Raw genomic sequence first — 16266 nt, 5'->3', positions numbered from 1 at the left:
TGCTGGGGGCAGCATCCTTTACATCTGCAACCATGTGGGACCTATTAATGAAAGTATCCACTGTGAATGTAACAGCTAAAAAGGCAGAGCTCTCCTAGCAGCAGTGAGCAGGATCAAGGCCAGGAAAGACTGTGTCCCTTCTCCAAGATGCAGGCTGTTGAGAACCAATTCTTCTCATTCAAATGACAGATTTACTTCTCACATTTCTGAGGTCTCACCAAGCAATGTTTATTTCTATCTTCCTTCATGTATTTAGTTTTATTTTGCCTGTCTTATACATTTAGTATCAAAACCTTACTTAATAATGCAAGGGCTATACAATGCATAAGAATATTTGTAGAAAAGTGATATCCAATCAGAATATGGATCTTCCCATTTAAATCTTTCTGAGCTTTCCAGATTGAGCTAAGAGGTTTGGTAGCAATCTAAACTCCCATACTATTCCTAAAGTCATAGAGGCCTTCCTTCAACCAGCAGCACCATCATCATCTGGGAGCTTGTTTGAGTGAAGAATCTCCATCTCAGACTTACGGAATCAGAGTGAGCAATTTAACCAGGGAGTCATGGGTCCGTGAATATTTGAAAAATACTGTACAAGGGTTAAGGTTGGTGAGGGTGGGGAGGTGGTGGGGGGTAGTGTCAGTGTACTATCAGAGAGATTTAATCATGACACCGCAAGTTTCAGAGCTCTAAAATAAAAAGGAGGAAGAGGAAGAGGAGGAGGAGTGGGGAGAGGCAGAGGAGGACGGGGAGCAGGAGAGGAAGGGTGGTAGGAAGGGGAGAGGGAAGGAGAGGAGACAGAGGAGGAAGGAAGGATAGAAGGACAAGGACTAGAAAGAGGAAGGAGGAGGAGGCAGTGGCTTTTTAACGTCTTGTCACGAATTCCTCTTTTCCAAATTTCCCCTGAGATGAACCAAAGCTCTAATACCATATACCCCGCAGACACCCTTTCCACACTGGGGGTATGCCGAGAGCACAGTGAACTTCTTGGACCCCCAAGCCCCCTGCTTCGAGAAAGCAGTCTTAGACCTGCCTCCTGCCTAGAAACAGCAGTTAAGTGGCAGGTGGCTTCTCTGGAGCTCAAAACTTGGCATTTGAATAGTAATGAAGCTTCAGTGTCTATAGGATAAGACTTGTACCGCATTCCCAAGTACATTTGGAGTATCCCACAGATTTAACAGTAGTCCGTGCCAGTTAGGTGCCATCCACACGAAGACTTCTATAGAAACAGGTGAGGCAGCAGTCAAATCTGGTTTCATGGATGCATTTTCCTTTCTCGTTTCTCCCTATACGTTATCCTACATCAATACCAGCGTTGAACACATTAAGCATCCTCCAACCTGTTTCCCCGTCACATGTTCCCCTTTAGAGAGTATGTATTAACATGCTTTTGCATATTAATACTGGATGAAAGAAAAAAAAAAACATTGACTGTTTCCCCTTCTCTTTGTTTCCCCTTCCCTTTGTTTCCACTGCTTCACGGAAGTTTGAGGTTTACTTTTAAATTAAATTGTATTTAATCAGCTACATCTGGCTATATTTTTGTTAGAAACTGTGGATGATTATAGTACCGGAGCATCTGAAGAAACGTAGTTAACTAAACGGGAGTCTCAAGAAATGAGGAATAATTCTGAGAAAAGTAAGAAAGGTGGTAGAACTAACCAACAAAGAATATACACAAAATTGCCTTTTTGTTTCTTTCCTTTTAGAGCACCCCCCTTCTATTCTGAAACCAAGGAAGATACAATGCTGATTAAGAATTAAAGAAACATTTGGCTGAGAGAGGGACAGTTGGTCAAATACACATGGTATCCAAACTGTGCCATCATCTTTGGTGATTAAATATGTGATGCTAGGGAAGATCTTCTCTGGCTCCAAAAGACGAACTATATCTCAAAGGAGATTCATATGCTGACTCTCCTGGTGGTCAGGGAGTAGAGGTTTATGTAATTGTCTAAGGGCCATTACAGTGGGTATTTGCATGCTTCCTCTAATGTTTATTCTTCTAATTAATTTAGTACTTTTTATCATTTCAACATGCTTTCCACTCTTATTGATCACAGCATCCCAGGGAGACAGACTGGGCAGAAAGTATTCTCTCAGTTTTATAGATGCTGTTGGTAACTGAAGCACTTTAGAAGTACAGACAGTCTCCATGATAAATTGAGGATGAGAACTCAGTTTAAGAGCGTCCAAGTGAAAGTGAAAGTGTTAGTTGCTCAGTCGTGTCCGACTGTTTGCAACCCCACGGACTGTAGCCCTCCAGGCTCCTCTGTTCATGGAATTCTCCAGGTAAGAATGCTGGAGTGGGTTGCTATTCCCTTCTCCAGGGGATTTTCCTGACCCAGGGATCAAACTGAGGTCTCCCACATTGCAGGCAGATTCTTTATAATCTGAGCCACCAGGGAAGAATATTTATCACCCATCAGCCTTTCTAGCTGCATCTATGATATATTTTACAGTGATGAAGAAAGCCCTTTAGATTTCTTTGTTACTCATAGTGATGAAACAGTGACTATTGTCACAGTTCAGCAAGGACTACTGAATTCATCTGATATTCAGAAAATCAGAGGTAAGCAGATATTCAATCCAGTCACCCACTAACTCTCCCCATCCGAAGCATGGTTCTGGAAGCATCTTCAGTACAGCTATTAACTCCTGTCTGTTTAAAGGTTTCTGGGTGAAAGCATTTCATGTGGTCTCTGAGCTGTGCATTCTAAGTCTAAAATATGAAACTGCATCCTGCCTAAAAGAGTTTTCCCTGTTCCCCACAGAGAACAATAGCATATGTCTCCTCTATTTGAGAGAGAGTGAGTAATTTACCAAATCAGAACATTCTGTAAAAGACACCGTTCTGCTTTGATGCTCTTGTGTAACTGCCACTGACTTTAATGAGAATTACACACATCTGTCATTGGGCAGAACCAACCCCATTATTTATTAGAGCTGAAACCCACCATTTGCCATAAAGCCTTCCTCTAGTCAATAATTAACAGATATAAGGCTCACAGATTTGTGGTCCATACTCTATGTTTCTGATGAGTAAAACATGGTAATGAAAGAAAATGAGCCAGGGACACATTCTCTAGGCCTGAGCGCATTCTTCCCGGTTCCCATGGTCGCGTAACTAGATTTTCCATCTGTGGTGATTAAAGGGGAAACAGGCGGCTTCAGTGATTGTCTCTTTGCTATCACGCAGTGTGTTCCAGGAAGTCATACAAATCCATTTGATTAATTGGTACAGATCAACTGTTTTCTATGTTGCAGAATCACTGGAGGGCTACATGAAGGCATGAGGTCCACCTTTAGGAATCCATAACTCTGAATTCTATCCTTGCTACTCATATCACTGACCTGCATACCACTTGTATAGGCATCTGTTGGAGTTTATTAGAAATGGGACCCCACACAGGCCTCCTGAATCACAGACCCTGGTGTGTCTCCCATTTGCATTTAACAAACCCTCCAGGCGATTCTGATGCCCACTAAAGTTTGAGAAACACTGCTCTCAACCATTATCTTTGTTATTGTTTAGTCATTAAGTCGTGTCCGACTCTTTGACCCTATGGACTGTACCCCATCAGGCTCCTCTGCCCACGGAATTTCCCAGGCAAAAATACTGGAGTAGGTTGCTAGTTCTTTCATTCAGGGGATCTTCCTGACTCAGGGATCGAACCCATGTCTCCTGCATTGGCAGGCAGATTCTTTACCACTAAGCCACCAGGGAAGCTTAGTGTAGACTATTATCTACCACCTTGTAAAATAGGTTGGAAAATAATTCCCATCTCGGAAAGGATGGAAAAGTAGTACTAGTGTGTGTTTATTTTTCTTCTGTTCTTGTGTGCTTGCATTTTATATCCCCAAATTATATTACTTTGTAATATAAAATTTATTTTCAAAGAAAAATTATCCATCCTATTTTTTATTAACTTTGTAAATCATAGTCATTGTTGAATTATCATTTTTCGTTTGGAAAAAAAGGTTGTTTCGCATGTTTAACTACATTCCTATTCTGCCATTTAAATATGCTCTGGGGACTTCCCCGTGGTAGTGTGGTTAAGACTTCATCTTCCAATATAGGGGGTGTAGGTTCGCTGCCTGGTTGGGGAGCTAAGACCCCGTGTGCCTTGCAGCCAAAACACCAAAACACAAAGCAGAAGCAATATTGTAAAAAAAAAAAAAAAATCAATAAAACTTCAAAAAATTGCTTGTTGCTATTTGAACTCTAAATATTTGGTATGCCTTGATGTATTCTGGAATTTTCATTGCACTATAATAAAATATACCAAATGAAATACTCATAATAATGTACTGTTGTTTTCCAAATTTCTATGTCATTATATATCTCTCCTTTACTAGTAAGCCAGAACTACCAAAGCACTCTCTTCTCTTTGGGGGTACGAATGTTTCAGTAGGAAGAGATTCTGCTCATTTTCCACTATCCCCCTCAAGTCTGCTGAGCCTCAACACGAGTTGCCATTTGTGCCACAGCACCTCGTGATGGGGCCGGGGTGAGTTAAAGCTATCAGTGCCAACACACAGCCAGACAGTGCATAAAAACGCCTAATGATACAATTTATCTGCTAGACTAAAATACATCTCATAGGACGGGAGAAATAACTCTTTTCCTGCTGCCGTCTCAGTGCATTCTGCATTCAAACCTCCTAAAATGCTCTCTGGCAATGCCATCCATATTGCAATGACGGATAACTGCTCTCCCACAGCGTTGCAAAGTGATTATTAATCTATAAGCATCCGCCTGCTGCGGTATTCCATGGTTTTAAAAAAAGTTAAGAACCATTTCCACACCGCTGGAACTATTGCAATCTTCTCAGCGCCTTCAGTGTGGGACCCCCTGTCAGTTACCATATTTCTTTATTAATTTAAGCTGACTGTCAAGACCGCTCAGCACCATACAGTCTAGTTCCAGAACCACGGGGAAAAAACAACAAAAAAAAACAAAAATGGCATGTCATGTTACAAGAGAGACTGTTACTGGCTTCAGTAGTAGGACAGATCAGTCGTCATCATGTGGGATCTTCATGCTAATAAGTCTCAAAGGCCAGAATAACAGGAGCATCACATAATATCACAGAAGGTCAGAGGAAAAAAAGAACCTATGACATCACCAAAACCAGTTAATTTGGGGGGGGGGGGTGAGGGGAACAAGAAAATTTGCCCTCTGACCTTAAGGACTGTTGGTAATAGAATCTGGCCAGTTTCCATGTATTCTGACTACTGCGACACTGACGTTTCCACTAAATTGCACCAGAGCAGAAGCTGATGAAGGAATGCTGACTGGGAACAGGATAAGACTACTTGAGATCTTCCTAGAGAGGGTATTGAGGTTCCATCACTCCTCTCAGGCAAAACAGTTTACAGGAAAATAAAAAATAATGCCAGGAGGAGCTATGACCAACCAAAAGCAGAGACCTCTCTGCTCTGAGCCTAAGAAAGACAGGGGCAAAGATCAACCAAACCCCAAGAAGGAGAAGACTGCAGAAGACAGTCTTGATAATTATTACTTTCAAGCCAGGGGAACAGAATTTAGTTTTAAACAGAATGAAGGAAAAGTAAGTTATGAGAAGGCATATGGTTGTAAAGTTGGTTACTTTTCTTTATTCCTGAACCCCATTTAAGGAAAATCACTAGTGTGAAACATTGGGTTGGCCAAAAAAGTTCACTTGGGTTTTTCTGTAAGATGTTATGGAATGTGGCCCATAAGATGTTTTCATAACATCTGATGGAAAAACCCAAATGAACCTTTTGACCAACCCAATATAAAAGCAAAGTAAAAGAATCCAGAGGAAAGAGAACTGATTTAGGGGAAAAACTGTTGAGAAAAAAAATACATGTAAGACAAATATCTATATTTCCAGAGACATGAGAAGAAATCACCTCCATTGAACAAAAATATAAAACTGCAAAGATGGAACATTCACAGAACAGAAAAGAGCTCTTGGATATGAAAAATATATGATTGCAGAAATAGATGTGAGAGAAAGACCTCCTAAGAAGCAATGCACAAAGGTCAAAACATACAAAATGGGTGAGAATACAGAAGAACATTGAAAAAAAAAAAAACACTAGAAGTTCAACATTCAAATATTAGGAGTTCCAGAAAGTGACTGATGCAGGACAGGAATTCATTAAAAATAAATAAATAAATCAGGAACATTTCCAGAACTGAGGGCATGATTTTCCAGACTGGACGACCTGCCAAGAGAAAGGAAGACAAGGGTATAGTGGGTTGAATGGTGGCCACCTGCATGATAGTTCCCCCCCAGAACCTGTGAATGCACCTTGATTTGAATAAAGGGTCTTTGTAGACATAATTAAGTTAAAGCTATTGAGATGAGGCCATCCTCCTATGAGAAAGGCAGAGGCAGATTTGGCTGAGACACCTGGGACATGGCCACGTGTAGAGGGCAGTAGACCAGAGTTGCAAGAAAACCGAGGCAAAGCACACCCGCAGGCACCAGAAGCCACGAGAGGCAAGGGCGGATGGTCCTGGACCCCTGGGGGTAGCAGCACCATGCCAAGACCTTGACTTGGGAAGCCTGGCCTCCAGAACTGAATGGGAATATATTCCCCCTGTTTTCAATCACTACTTTTGTGATGATTTTTTTAGAGTAACCCTAGGACACAAATACGAAGAGATGAGGAAATGGTAGCTCTGACACAGCAAAGAGGCAGAGGATCATCAGGATGGAAGTGAAGGGGGATCCCAGAAAGATAACTGTGCTATCAGTCAAGAACAGCTCTGGAAGAAGCTTCCTCCAGAAGATGAGGATAACTGAAGACTTCTAGGTAGCAATAACATCAGGTAAGCCAAAAGGTCTGTTTAGGTTTTCCTGTAAACCCAAGCAACCTTTCCAGCTAACTCAATATTTTAAAAGGAGATTTAGACAATTGGCGTATAGTATGGGTTGAGTTAGTGGCTGGTACAGATATCATTAAGTAAATGAAAGTTTGAAATGGAAAGATAAGTAAGATTTACTAGGTCACAATAGGGTAGATAAATAATACCTATCTAATCAAAATTACAATCTAGCTACATATTGGGAGGGTTAAAAATGAAAGTAAGTGTGGCTTTGTGAGCGTGGCTGTCTGAAAGTAAGCGTGGCTTTGCATGCACGGGAGGCTGAGTGTGACAGAACAAAGGTAGAGGATGAGCCAAATGCCAAATCCTTATCTTCCATAAAACTGAATCCCAAAAACTGAAAAATGAATGAATAGCAATGCGGGTATGTTAATTCGTGATATGACAATAAATGTTAAAATATTAATAATCATCTAAACAATTGAAAGCAGTTACCTTCGAGGAACAGCAATACTTGTGGTAATAATTTAGTAAAAGATCTAGCATTTAATATAATAAACCTAACTAAAATGAAATAATGTTAAAATTACTCATCTAGGACGTGCTACATTTCAGATCTTGTTTTAGGTGCTGTACTCACTTTTTCCTCCAGCATAATCTTGTGGGGCTGCTGCTGCTAAGTCGCTTCAGTCATGTCCGACCCTGTGTGACCCCAGAGACGGCAGCCCACCAGGCTCCTCTGTCCCTGGGATTCTCCAGGCAAGAATACTGGAGTGGGTTGCCATTGCCTTCTCCCAATCTTGTGGTGAGTGTATTATTTATCCCCATTATACTGATATGGTCACTGAGGCTACACGGTTACACATTAGTACCAGAGCTACATTGAGAACCTAAGTTGAGTCAGATTTGGAAGCAGAGTTCCTGCTTTAATCTCAACATTTCTTATAAAAGAAAATGTGGGAGGGGTGCTGGACATACGTTTTGCCAAACCTTGTACAACTGAAGGAGTTTGAAAATTATGTATAAACTTTGGTTTAAAAACATAACCGCTAGAGGCAGCCAGAAGCTGAAAGCCACTACTCTGACATTTTGGAGAGTTTACTTTGCTTCGGAATCAGAGTTAGTCTGGGGTAGAGATGTGTAGGAATATAGTCATAGCAGGGATAGAAGTTTCCCTGTTCAGGTAAAAACTTGGTCTAAACCACTCATGGTAGCACCAGGCATCAAGTGATATAAGCTGGAAAACACTGTCCCAAGACTACTTATGACAGGCAGAAGGGGGTCAGATGTGTGGATGTCCAAAGAAGGGGAAACTTGGGAAATTCTTGAGAAAACAGCCTTGCCCCAAAGCACCAGACTGGCACATATCTTAGAATATGTGCATTTTTTGTGTCAAGTCTTCATTCCCATAGATTGAACCAACACCTGAGTAAGCCTAAGAAAGTTTAAGAATTTGAAGAAATTAATTTGCATGAAAATGAAGCAAAATATTTAAACCTCAATAAGTGTGTTTGCTTTCTTTAGCTGTGCCTGAGCTTACTTACGAAAATTATCTCCATTCTACATGAAATGAGTAGATGAGATATTCAAGGACACACTCATTAAAGGTAATAGATTTTTAATTTAGCCTCTACCATGATACACTGTGTTAAAAATTTTGAAAGAGGAATAAATTGCTCTTAGTAATTTTAAAGAGATTTTCTTAAATATTTGACCTACTCAAAATAGGTGTATGAAAATGATGTCTAGGTCTAGAAACAAGATTTTGAAAAAAACATGCTTTGGGTATACCCAAGTCCTGAATACTACAGTGAATTGGCTAATTTGGTTGACAATGCAGAAAGCCAAATAAAATTATTACAGCTTCAAAAATGACAGACCCTTTAGATTTATGGCTGCCAAAGGGTAAATTCAGCAAGGACATTCATAAAACCTCCTTGAATTTCTAATAATTGGCATAGTTATTACTTTATGAGTGTTTATCAGGAACAAGGCACTGTTCTAATTGCTCTACAAATATATTAATGACTTTTTTTCTCACAACAAGCTCATCATCATACTGGTGCTATTATTATCATTATTTTATAGAAAATGGCAGGAAGAGATCCATCAGGACCATCAAACTTTGGGGACAGCTCTGCAACACTGCATTATTGAGGAACAGGTTTGCTTACTGACACAAGAGCTTAAACTTCATAAGATCTTCCCTGAAGAAAATGTCTCAAGAGATCAAGCGATGTGTGCTGGTCATTTACAGCTATATTCCTTGTCTCACTTTAATAACCTTAAGAAACATGAGAAGAATCTTCATTTTAAGCAAATGAATTAGAATAGGTGGATAATTGAAGTAGTCATATGTTTGTCTCTATTTAATAAATTAGAAATGCTTTCTTTTTTTCTGGAATATTAGGCTGATACCACCTTGAATGAGGGCAGCAGAACAGACAGACCAAGTCCCTTAGATTTAGGCTAATCTGGGGCTCCTCTCGTGGCTCAGACCACAAAGAATCTGTCTGTGATGTGGGAGACCCAGGTTCGACACCTGGGTCGGGAAGATCCCCTGGAGAAGGAAATGGCAACCCACTCCAGTATTCTTGCCTGGAAAATTCCATGGACAGAGGAGGCTGGCAGGCTGCAGTCTGTGGGTCACAAAGAGTCAGACACGACTGAGCAACTAACACTGGAATCTGGGTCCAAATCTCAGTTTGCATACTCACTGCCTATGCGACTTCAGAAAAAATTCTTTTTTTCAGGGGGAAAGTTTTTCACTGCTCTGAGTCTTAGGGTTATTAACACATGTGACTATGCTGTGAAGAGAACTATATGGAATATGTAGCATAGACCTAGGGCTCCATTTATGTTAGCATATCCTTTATGATTGATGGATTCTATCATAAGCATAGGATTTGGTACCAATTAAGAAATAACTCAGATCTGAGAACAAAAACAGTTTACGAAATAGTTTCCTTTAGTATGGTTAAAACAGAGCTCAGAACCCAAGACAGAAAGTGGTCTTCAGAGATTCACTTTAGGTTCAGAGGTCTTCATTTTCTCTATTGATTTTTTTTTCTTTTAGCTATGTTGATAGAGAAAATATAAAATTTAACAGGAAAATTTGCCTGCATTTGTACTCAAATTGCACTTGAATGGATTAGCTAACAACCATAATTTTGGAATTAGTGTGTGAAGAAGAGAGCACCGCTTGAAATAAGACTCAGAATGGTGGGGTGGGGGGACGCGGGGAGTGAAGAGAGAGAACAAGAAGGCAGGCAGACAGGAGCGCAGTGAAGATCTACAGGTGGCTGAGTAGATTTCATTGTCCAGGGACATTCCCCAAATCGTATCTAAATAAACTACAAGCTGTAGGAGAAATGTCAAGTTAAGACCAAGGGACAGGGGATTCCCTGGTGGCCCAGTGGTTAGGACTCCATGTTTCCACGGCAGGGGGCACAGGTTTCATCCCCAGTCCCTGGTCAAGGAACTAAGATCTCCGCGAGGCACATAGTACAAAACAAAGAAACAAAACAAAACACCAAAGGACAAAGAATAAAATGATCACAGGGTGCTTAGATTCTCCAAAATGATGAAGCGCCTTTTTGGTGGTAGATGACTTTCCTAACATAAGCAGTAAAAGAAGAGCTTACTTGAGAAATATGGGTTGAGTAGGCAAATGAAATCCATCCTCTTAAGCAAAGATAATCTATATATGTTTTAGCATTTAAAATGCAGAATCAATGGACCTTTACAGGGAGTCTGATATTGTGCTAAGCATCACACACATTTGCATACAAGTTGCTTAATTTTCATCAACAACCCTATGAGGTAGTTATTATGATACCCGCCACTGTCAAAGGGAGAAACTGAGGAAAAGAAGTCAACCAGCTTTCCTAAAGATAATGCCTAGTGTTAGCAATCTCATACCAGGGCCAACAAGCTTCCTTCCCACACCAACAAGCCATACCTCAACTGCCTGTGCAAGACGCACATTTCTAGCACACTGCTTTCCTTGCATGTACTATGTGTTCGGTAAAAACTGAATATTCCTCCTACAATTAAAGATGTTGCAGGCTTCTGTGAGAATGCACCCATGAGAGTATTAGCTCCTTAAGTCATGATTAACCAAAAATCCCTCAGCAGGGATTAATTTATCAGATTAGCCTAGCAGAAAACTTGGATCTGAGGATTCAGGACAAAGGAAAAGGCATATTTCATCTAAGACAGGAAGAAAGATAATGTTCATAGTATAAGATGCTTCCTGCTGGGGCTCAATAATGGGATACTGGGAAGCTCTGACATCCAGTCGAGAAGATGGTAATATGAATGGGCAAAAAAGATGCTAGCCCTCCCCCATCCTTCATATTACTACAGGGTGACTCTGTTCATGGCTATAGGGCCACACATCTAACCATACCAGAATCCAACCTCTTCTCAAGATTTGGGAGGCTTCAACATCAAGTCAATTCCTTTTCAGAAAATGAAGATTTAAGCTGCATTAAAACAAGCGGCATCAGCCATGAAGAGGCATCAGCCACCAGTACTATACCTGGTGGAACATGCTGACTCATTGTAAGAGAAGCCTGGCTGGCAACAGTCCATGGGGTTGCAAAGAGTCGGACTCGACTGAGCGACTGACTCACATCATAAGACAGGATGAATCCAAACTGCAGGGGGCACCAAAGATGGAAAATCCTAGCATCACAAATGCCTGATCTACCAAGTTCTGAGGCCACGATGGCTTCATGTTATGAAGACTGCCATGGAAATGGTTGGCTCATAAGTCCACTATTTTTGTTATACTTGTTAAAATCGGGCTTTTATCACGTACAACTAAAAGACAGAAGCAAAACTTCATCCTATCATACTTTTAGTTTGTTCTCTACTGTTTTCCCCAAGGCACTCATAAGTGACATTTACATGATTCTCATGCTTAGGTTATAAGTTCTACGTAGCCCATCTTACCACCAGAGTTTAATTGATTGGGAAATAAAATTCTACTATGAGGTTTTTTACAGTTAACCGACTGTGGTGTTCAGGGGAAGTGGCTTATCCAAAGTCACCCAGCCAGTTACAAGCAGACCCAGAACTAGGATGGAAACATTGCTCATTTAATGCCGTCTCCCCAAGACACTACATCATCTCCAACAGATGTGTAAAGGTCAAAGGGTGTAATTAAATTTTTATCCCCATCTAAATGAATGCTTTTGACTAAGCCAGCATGCTTAAAAGGCAATGGTATTACATGACAGATTATACAAATGAGAGGCTCACCCTATCTGTGCAACATTAAATGAGTAAAGGAAAAACCACTGTCTTTGGCTCAGAGAGCACTTCACATCAGCTTAATTAAACATCAACAGGAAGACACACAAATGCGTGAGCGCGCACACACACACACACTCCCCTTAAAATGATCGCGAGTCTCAATCTGAGGTTCATTACGCAGACAAACCAGATGATTTGAAATAAAACTTCAAATGGTTTCTGTCAGAAAGAAAAGAAAAAGAACAAAAGGGAAAAGAGACAACCTATCTACATTTATGGAATATAAACTATGGTTGAAGCTCTCAGGTGCCAAAGCTACAAGCATCTCATTTTTAGCCTTGAAACTCACAGAGGACAATTTTGATTTTCACTGAGATTGTGCTGTAGGTAAGAAAGCTGACTTTGGTGAGACGGCTGGCTTGTATCTATCTCTAGAGCTTTCCTTAGGTTGGTTGGTTAAGGATTCAGATCTTTCAAGACAGTATCAAAGTTCTTTCGAAAGCGTGCATGCAATTGCTATCTGGAAGAGAACGAGTCTTCCTGCTAAAATTAAGTCCAATGATTTTATTTAAAATATGGATGATCATAGAAGGTAGAGTAGGGTGGGAATGGGACTGACGGGGGTAGAACCCTGATTGAAATTAAGATCCGAGCTCTAATAGTTGCAAGTAATCTATCTGGCTGAGGCTTCCCTGGTGGCTCAGTGATATACAACCTGCTAGCCAATGCTGCAGATGCTGGTTCGATCCCTGGGTCAGGACGATACCTGGAGAAGGAAAGGGCACCCAACCCCAGTATTCTTGCCTGGAAAATTCCATGGACAGAGGAGCCTGGTGGGTTACAGTCCATGGGGTCACAAAAGAATCACATACGACTTAGCGACTAAACAACAATCTGTCTGCTAGACAGAAAGACACTGGGGAAATTTAGAATTATTACCTTTAATTAACATATGTCCTTTGTTCTACAAACCTTCCCTTAATTCTAACCACCCCACCTCTTTTATCCACACCCTCTTCTATAATCTCCTTACCACATAGCTTGGAAAGCCCAAGAATCTTTCCTAATGACTGAAATGGAACAACTCTTCCTTTCTTGGGAGGCAGGCAGAAAGAAGAGGCAATAAGAACTCCCTTCTATTTTCAGGAAAATGAAACCTCATTCCATCTCTACCTCCACCTCCACAGGGGGAGAAAAAAAAAGAAACCAAAACACTTGGCTCATACCTTCCTGCTTCACCAACCCAATTTTTTCCTGTTTCAAGCACAAAAGTAATTACAGGCCCAGCTATAAATATCGAGTCTTTTACCTTGACAGAAAGCGGGAATGATACAAGGGTTTAATGGTATTATTTATTATCCACCTTGCACACATTATTTTCTGCCACTGTGGGAGCTTTGTGTTCATTTTCTTGCAAATGGTTATTTTCATATTAGCTTTACCCTGATGCTTTACTACTGAATTTGAATGTGTCTAGAACGCATTCTATTTTCCATCTGGAAGTCAGTAGAAAGGCCTTAAAACATTCCCATAAAATTGCTTAAGTATTATCTATCTCTAGATACGGGGAAAGTAAACTGCAGGCAGATCAAGCATTTCCTGGTTTGCCAGCCAGAATGCCTGTGATTCAACATCAGCTTCTTCACATTTTACTATGGGGGTGGGGAGCTGGCAGCAGCATGTTTAAAGCTGAGTTCAGTTCCCGCAGAACTTCTCTATGGGTTCTTATTCAAATTAGAGAAAGCCTAAAGAAGAATATCAATAGCAGAGGCATAATTGACTAAAACTGAAGCTCCAATACTTTGCCCTCCTGACACAAAGAGCCCACTCATTGGAAAAGACCCTGATGCTGGGAAAGCTTGAGGGCAGGAGGAGAAGGGGACGACAGAGGATGAGATGGTTGGATGGCATCACTGACTCAATAGACATGAGTTTGAGCAAGCTCCGGGAGTTGGTGAAGGACAGGGAAGGCTGGTGTGCTGCAGGCAATGGGGTCACAAAGAGTCAGACACGACTGAGCGACTGAACAACCACCACAAACTTTAGTGAACACCAATTCAGGAAATGAGAATATTAAAGACCAAATGGTGAAGCCCATTAAGCAACAGAGTAAAGAAAACCAGTCTGGAGACCCCATTCCATTGTCCTCCAAAACCTAATTTGAAAGTCATTGCCTGGGCTCTTTGAGCCTAGAGAGCACCGAAGGGAAGAACCAGCTGGAGGGGTAGAGATCTGAGTTGTTTCCTGGGTCTCTCTAGCAAGCTGTGGGGTCATGGACAACTGACTTCACATCTCTGGACCTCCACTTCCTGACCTATGAAATCCTGCAACTCTACACAGCTTCAGTGAGTTCAGTGGGGGACAGAAAGGTTTGCTTTTTTCACCAAGACTGAAGCCAAGGTCAAGAGACCCTACGGCCTGACATTTAAATTCACTACTATCTCAAACTAGACTTCTTAAACTGATGTTTCCAACAGGTTTGAAATCAGCAGACATGGAGAAGGCAGAGAGGATGCCTGAAAAGTTGGTTTGTCTGGAATCCTGGACTTTTCCCTGTATTCTTCTCTTGATAAGTCTTAAAATCTCCTGTCCTCTTGACCACCGTGTCCACCTTCTTCTTACACCCCCTTATCTCTCCACACCAGTATGGTAATGTTGTATGAATTGCTTTATTATTTTTCTCTGATAAGCCTATTAGAATTTAAGGACAAAACGTTGAAGAGATTTTCTTCTGCTTAAGTTGTTCCCATAAAGGGTTCAATAGGATTAATCCCAAAGCACCTTGGAGACAGCAAAGTTTTTAGCAAGACCATATCCATTGATTTAAAACAAAATGTGACCTGTCAGCTGAATTCAGGCTCTTTGCTGGACCTGAGAAATACATCAGAAGAAAGTGGATGGTGCTTTGGTGGATCCTCCTCGCTCACTATTTCAAAGTTAATTTATAGGACCAATTGAGTCTCTGGCCAGAAAGACTCCATTGACAAAGTAAACAGAGGCCCTAGAGGAAGATAAGTGACTTCAAGTTAAACATGGAGGAAGGTGATGTAGTATGTTAAATGAAACAGACTCACAGACTTAGAAAACTTATTGGGCGGAAAGGTAGGGGGCAGGTAAATTAGGAGGTTGGGATTAACATATATACAGAACTGTGTATAAAACATAATGAACAAAGACATACTGTTTAGCACAAGGAACTCTGCTCAGTACTTTGTAATAACCTATATGGTAAAAGAATCTGAATTAGATATTATGTGTATATATATGTAAATATATGTGTGTATGTATATATATATATATATAACTTGAAAACTCTGCTATATACCTGAAACTAACATAATTCTGTAAATCAATTATACTTCAATATAAAATAAAAATTATTAAAAAAAAAAAAAGCAAACCATGGAAGTCCAGGCTGCCCCAGTCTTCCTCTAAAAGGTGAGCTGAGAGCCAGGCACGAAGGGCTGGGGGCTTCTGACAACCATAATCCTGGCAGCGTGGCTGGAGCCCACATATTCCAGAAGTCCAGAGCATCCTTTCCACTGAACCATGAGCCCCTAAGCTCAAAGCAGAAAGCAGCTTCTAAAAACAACAGGACCATCTAGGGAACTGCATTTCCAACACTGGAAGGCTTGGAAAACAACTCGAATTTTCCCAGAACTTTGCTCATTAGTAACGGACTTTCCAGAAGAAACATTTCCAAGTATGGCTTTAGGTTTTGAGGCATAAGCTTTCCTAAAGTGGACAGGCGTGACTGGCGTCACTGTGAAAGACTGGGTCCAGGGCAGGGGGCGGGGCTTAGAGGTGATCAACTTATCCAATCAAGGGGGTTTTGCTATTTTCATCCTCCTGTACCAGTTTCGAGCCCAGCATCCTCCACCCCTTGACTGCCTCCTTCCTATGTGCATCTGGGGTTTGTCAAATACTGTCCCGCATTAAAAGCACTACAATCCTCTGTGAAGATGGGCTGCAAGCCTGAACCTGGGCCAAAAACACTGAGGTCACCCTCATGATGGTTACGGTCAGCTTACCCAGAAGAACTTTCTTCTCTCTTCAAGAATAAAGACAGTGATTCATGAAAATGATACACTCATTTGGCAGCAGGACAACAGCATCTGAAGCCAAAAGTAGATTTCAGTGCTGGCCTTTGAATTTCCCTCCACCAGCACATCCACCAAACT

General features: G+C 41.0%; 1 protein-coding gene and 1 long non-coding RNA gene across 2 annotated transcripts in view; one reads left to right on the top strand and one right to left on the bottom strand.

The window, feature by feature from the left end:
* The window catches only part of DCC (DCC netrin 1 receptor), a 1105239-nt gene extending 1089336 nt beyond the window's left edge, over window positions 1–15903 (bottom strand). Inside the window, exon 1 of the mRNA XM_061130661.1 lies at window positions 15487–15903. Within this exon, the coding sequence (XP_060986644.1) occupies window positions 15487–15619 (133 nt within the window). The 5' untranslated portion in view covers window positions 15620–15903. The remainder of the gene's footprint in view (window positions 1–15486) is intronic.
* LOC133047590 (uncharacterized) lies at window positions 6623–8993 on the top strand. Its single transcript, XR_009690789.1, has 3 exons — window positions 6623–7628; window positions 8348–8430; window positions 8912–8993. It is a non-coding gene; the product is annotated as an uncharacterized LOC133047590 (long non-coding RNA).
* Window positions 15904–16266: the final 363 nt, after the last annotated feature.

Source organism: Dama dama, chromosome 27 (genome assembly GCF_033118175.1).
Source record: "Dama dama isolate Ldn47 chromosome 27, ASM3311817v1, whole genome shotgun sequence".
Classification (NCBI taxonomy): domain Eukaryota; kingdom Metazoa; phylum Chordata; class Mammalia; order Artiodactyla; family Cervidae; genus Dama; species Dama dama.
Note: the sequence above shows the minus strand (reverse complement) of the source record. Positions and strands in the feature narration are given on the sequence as shown.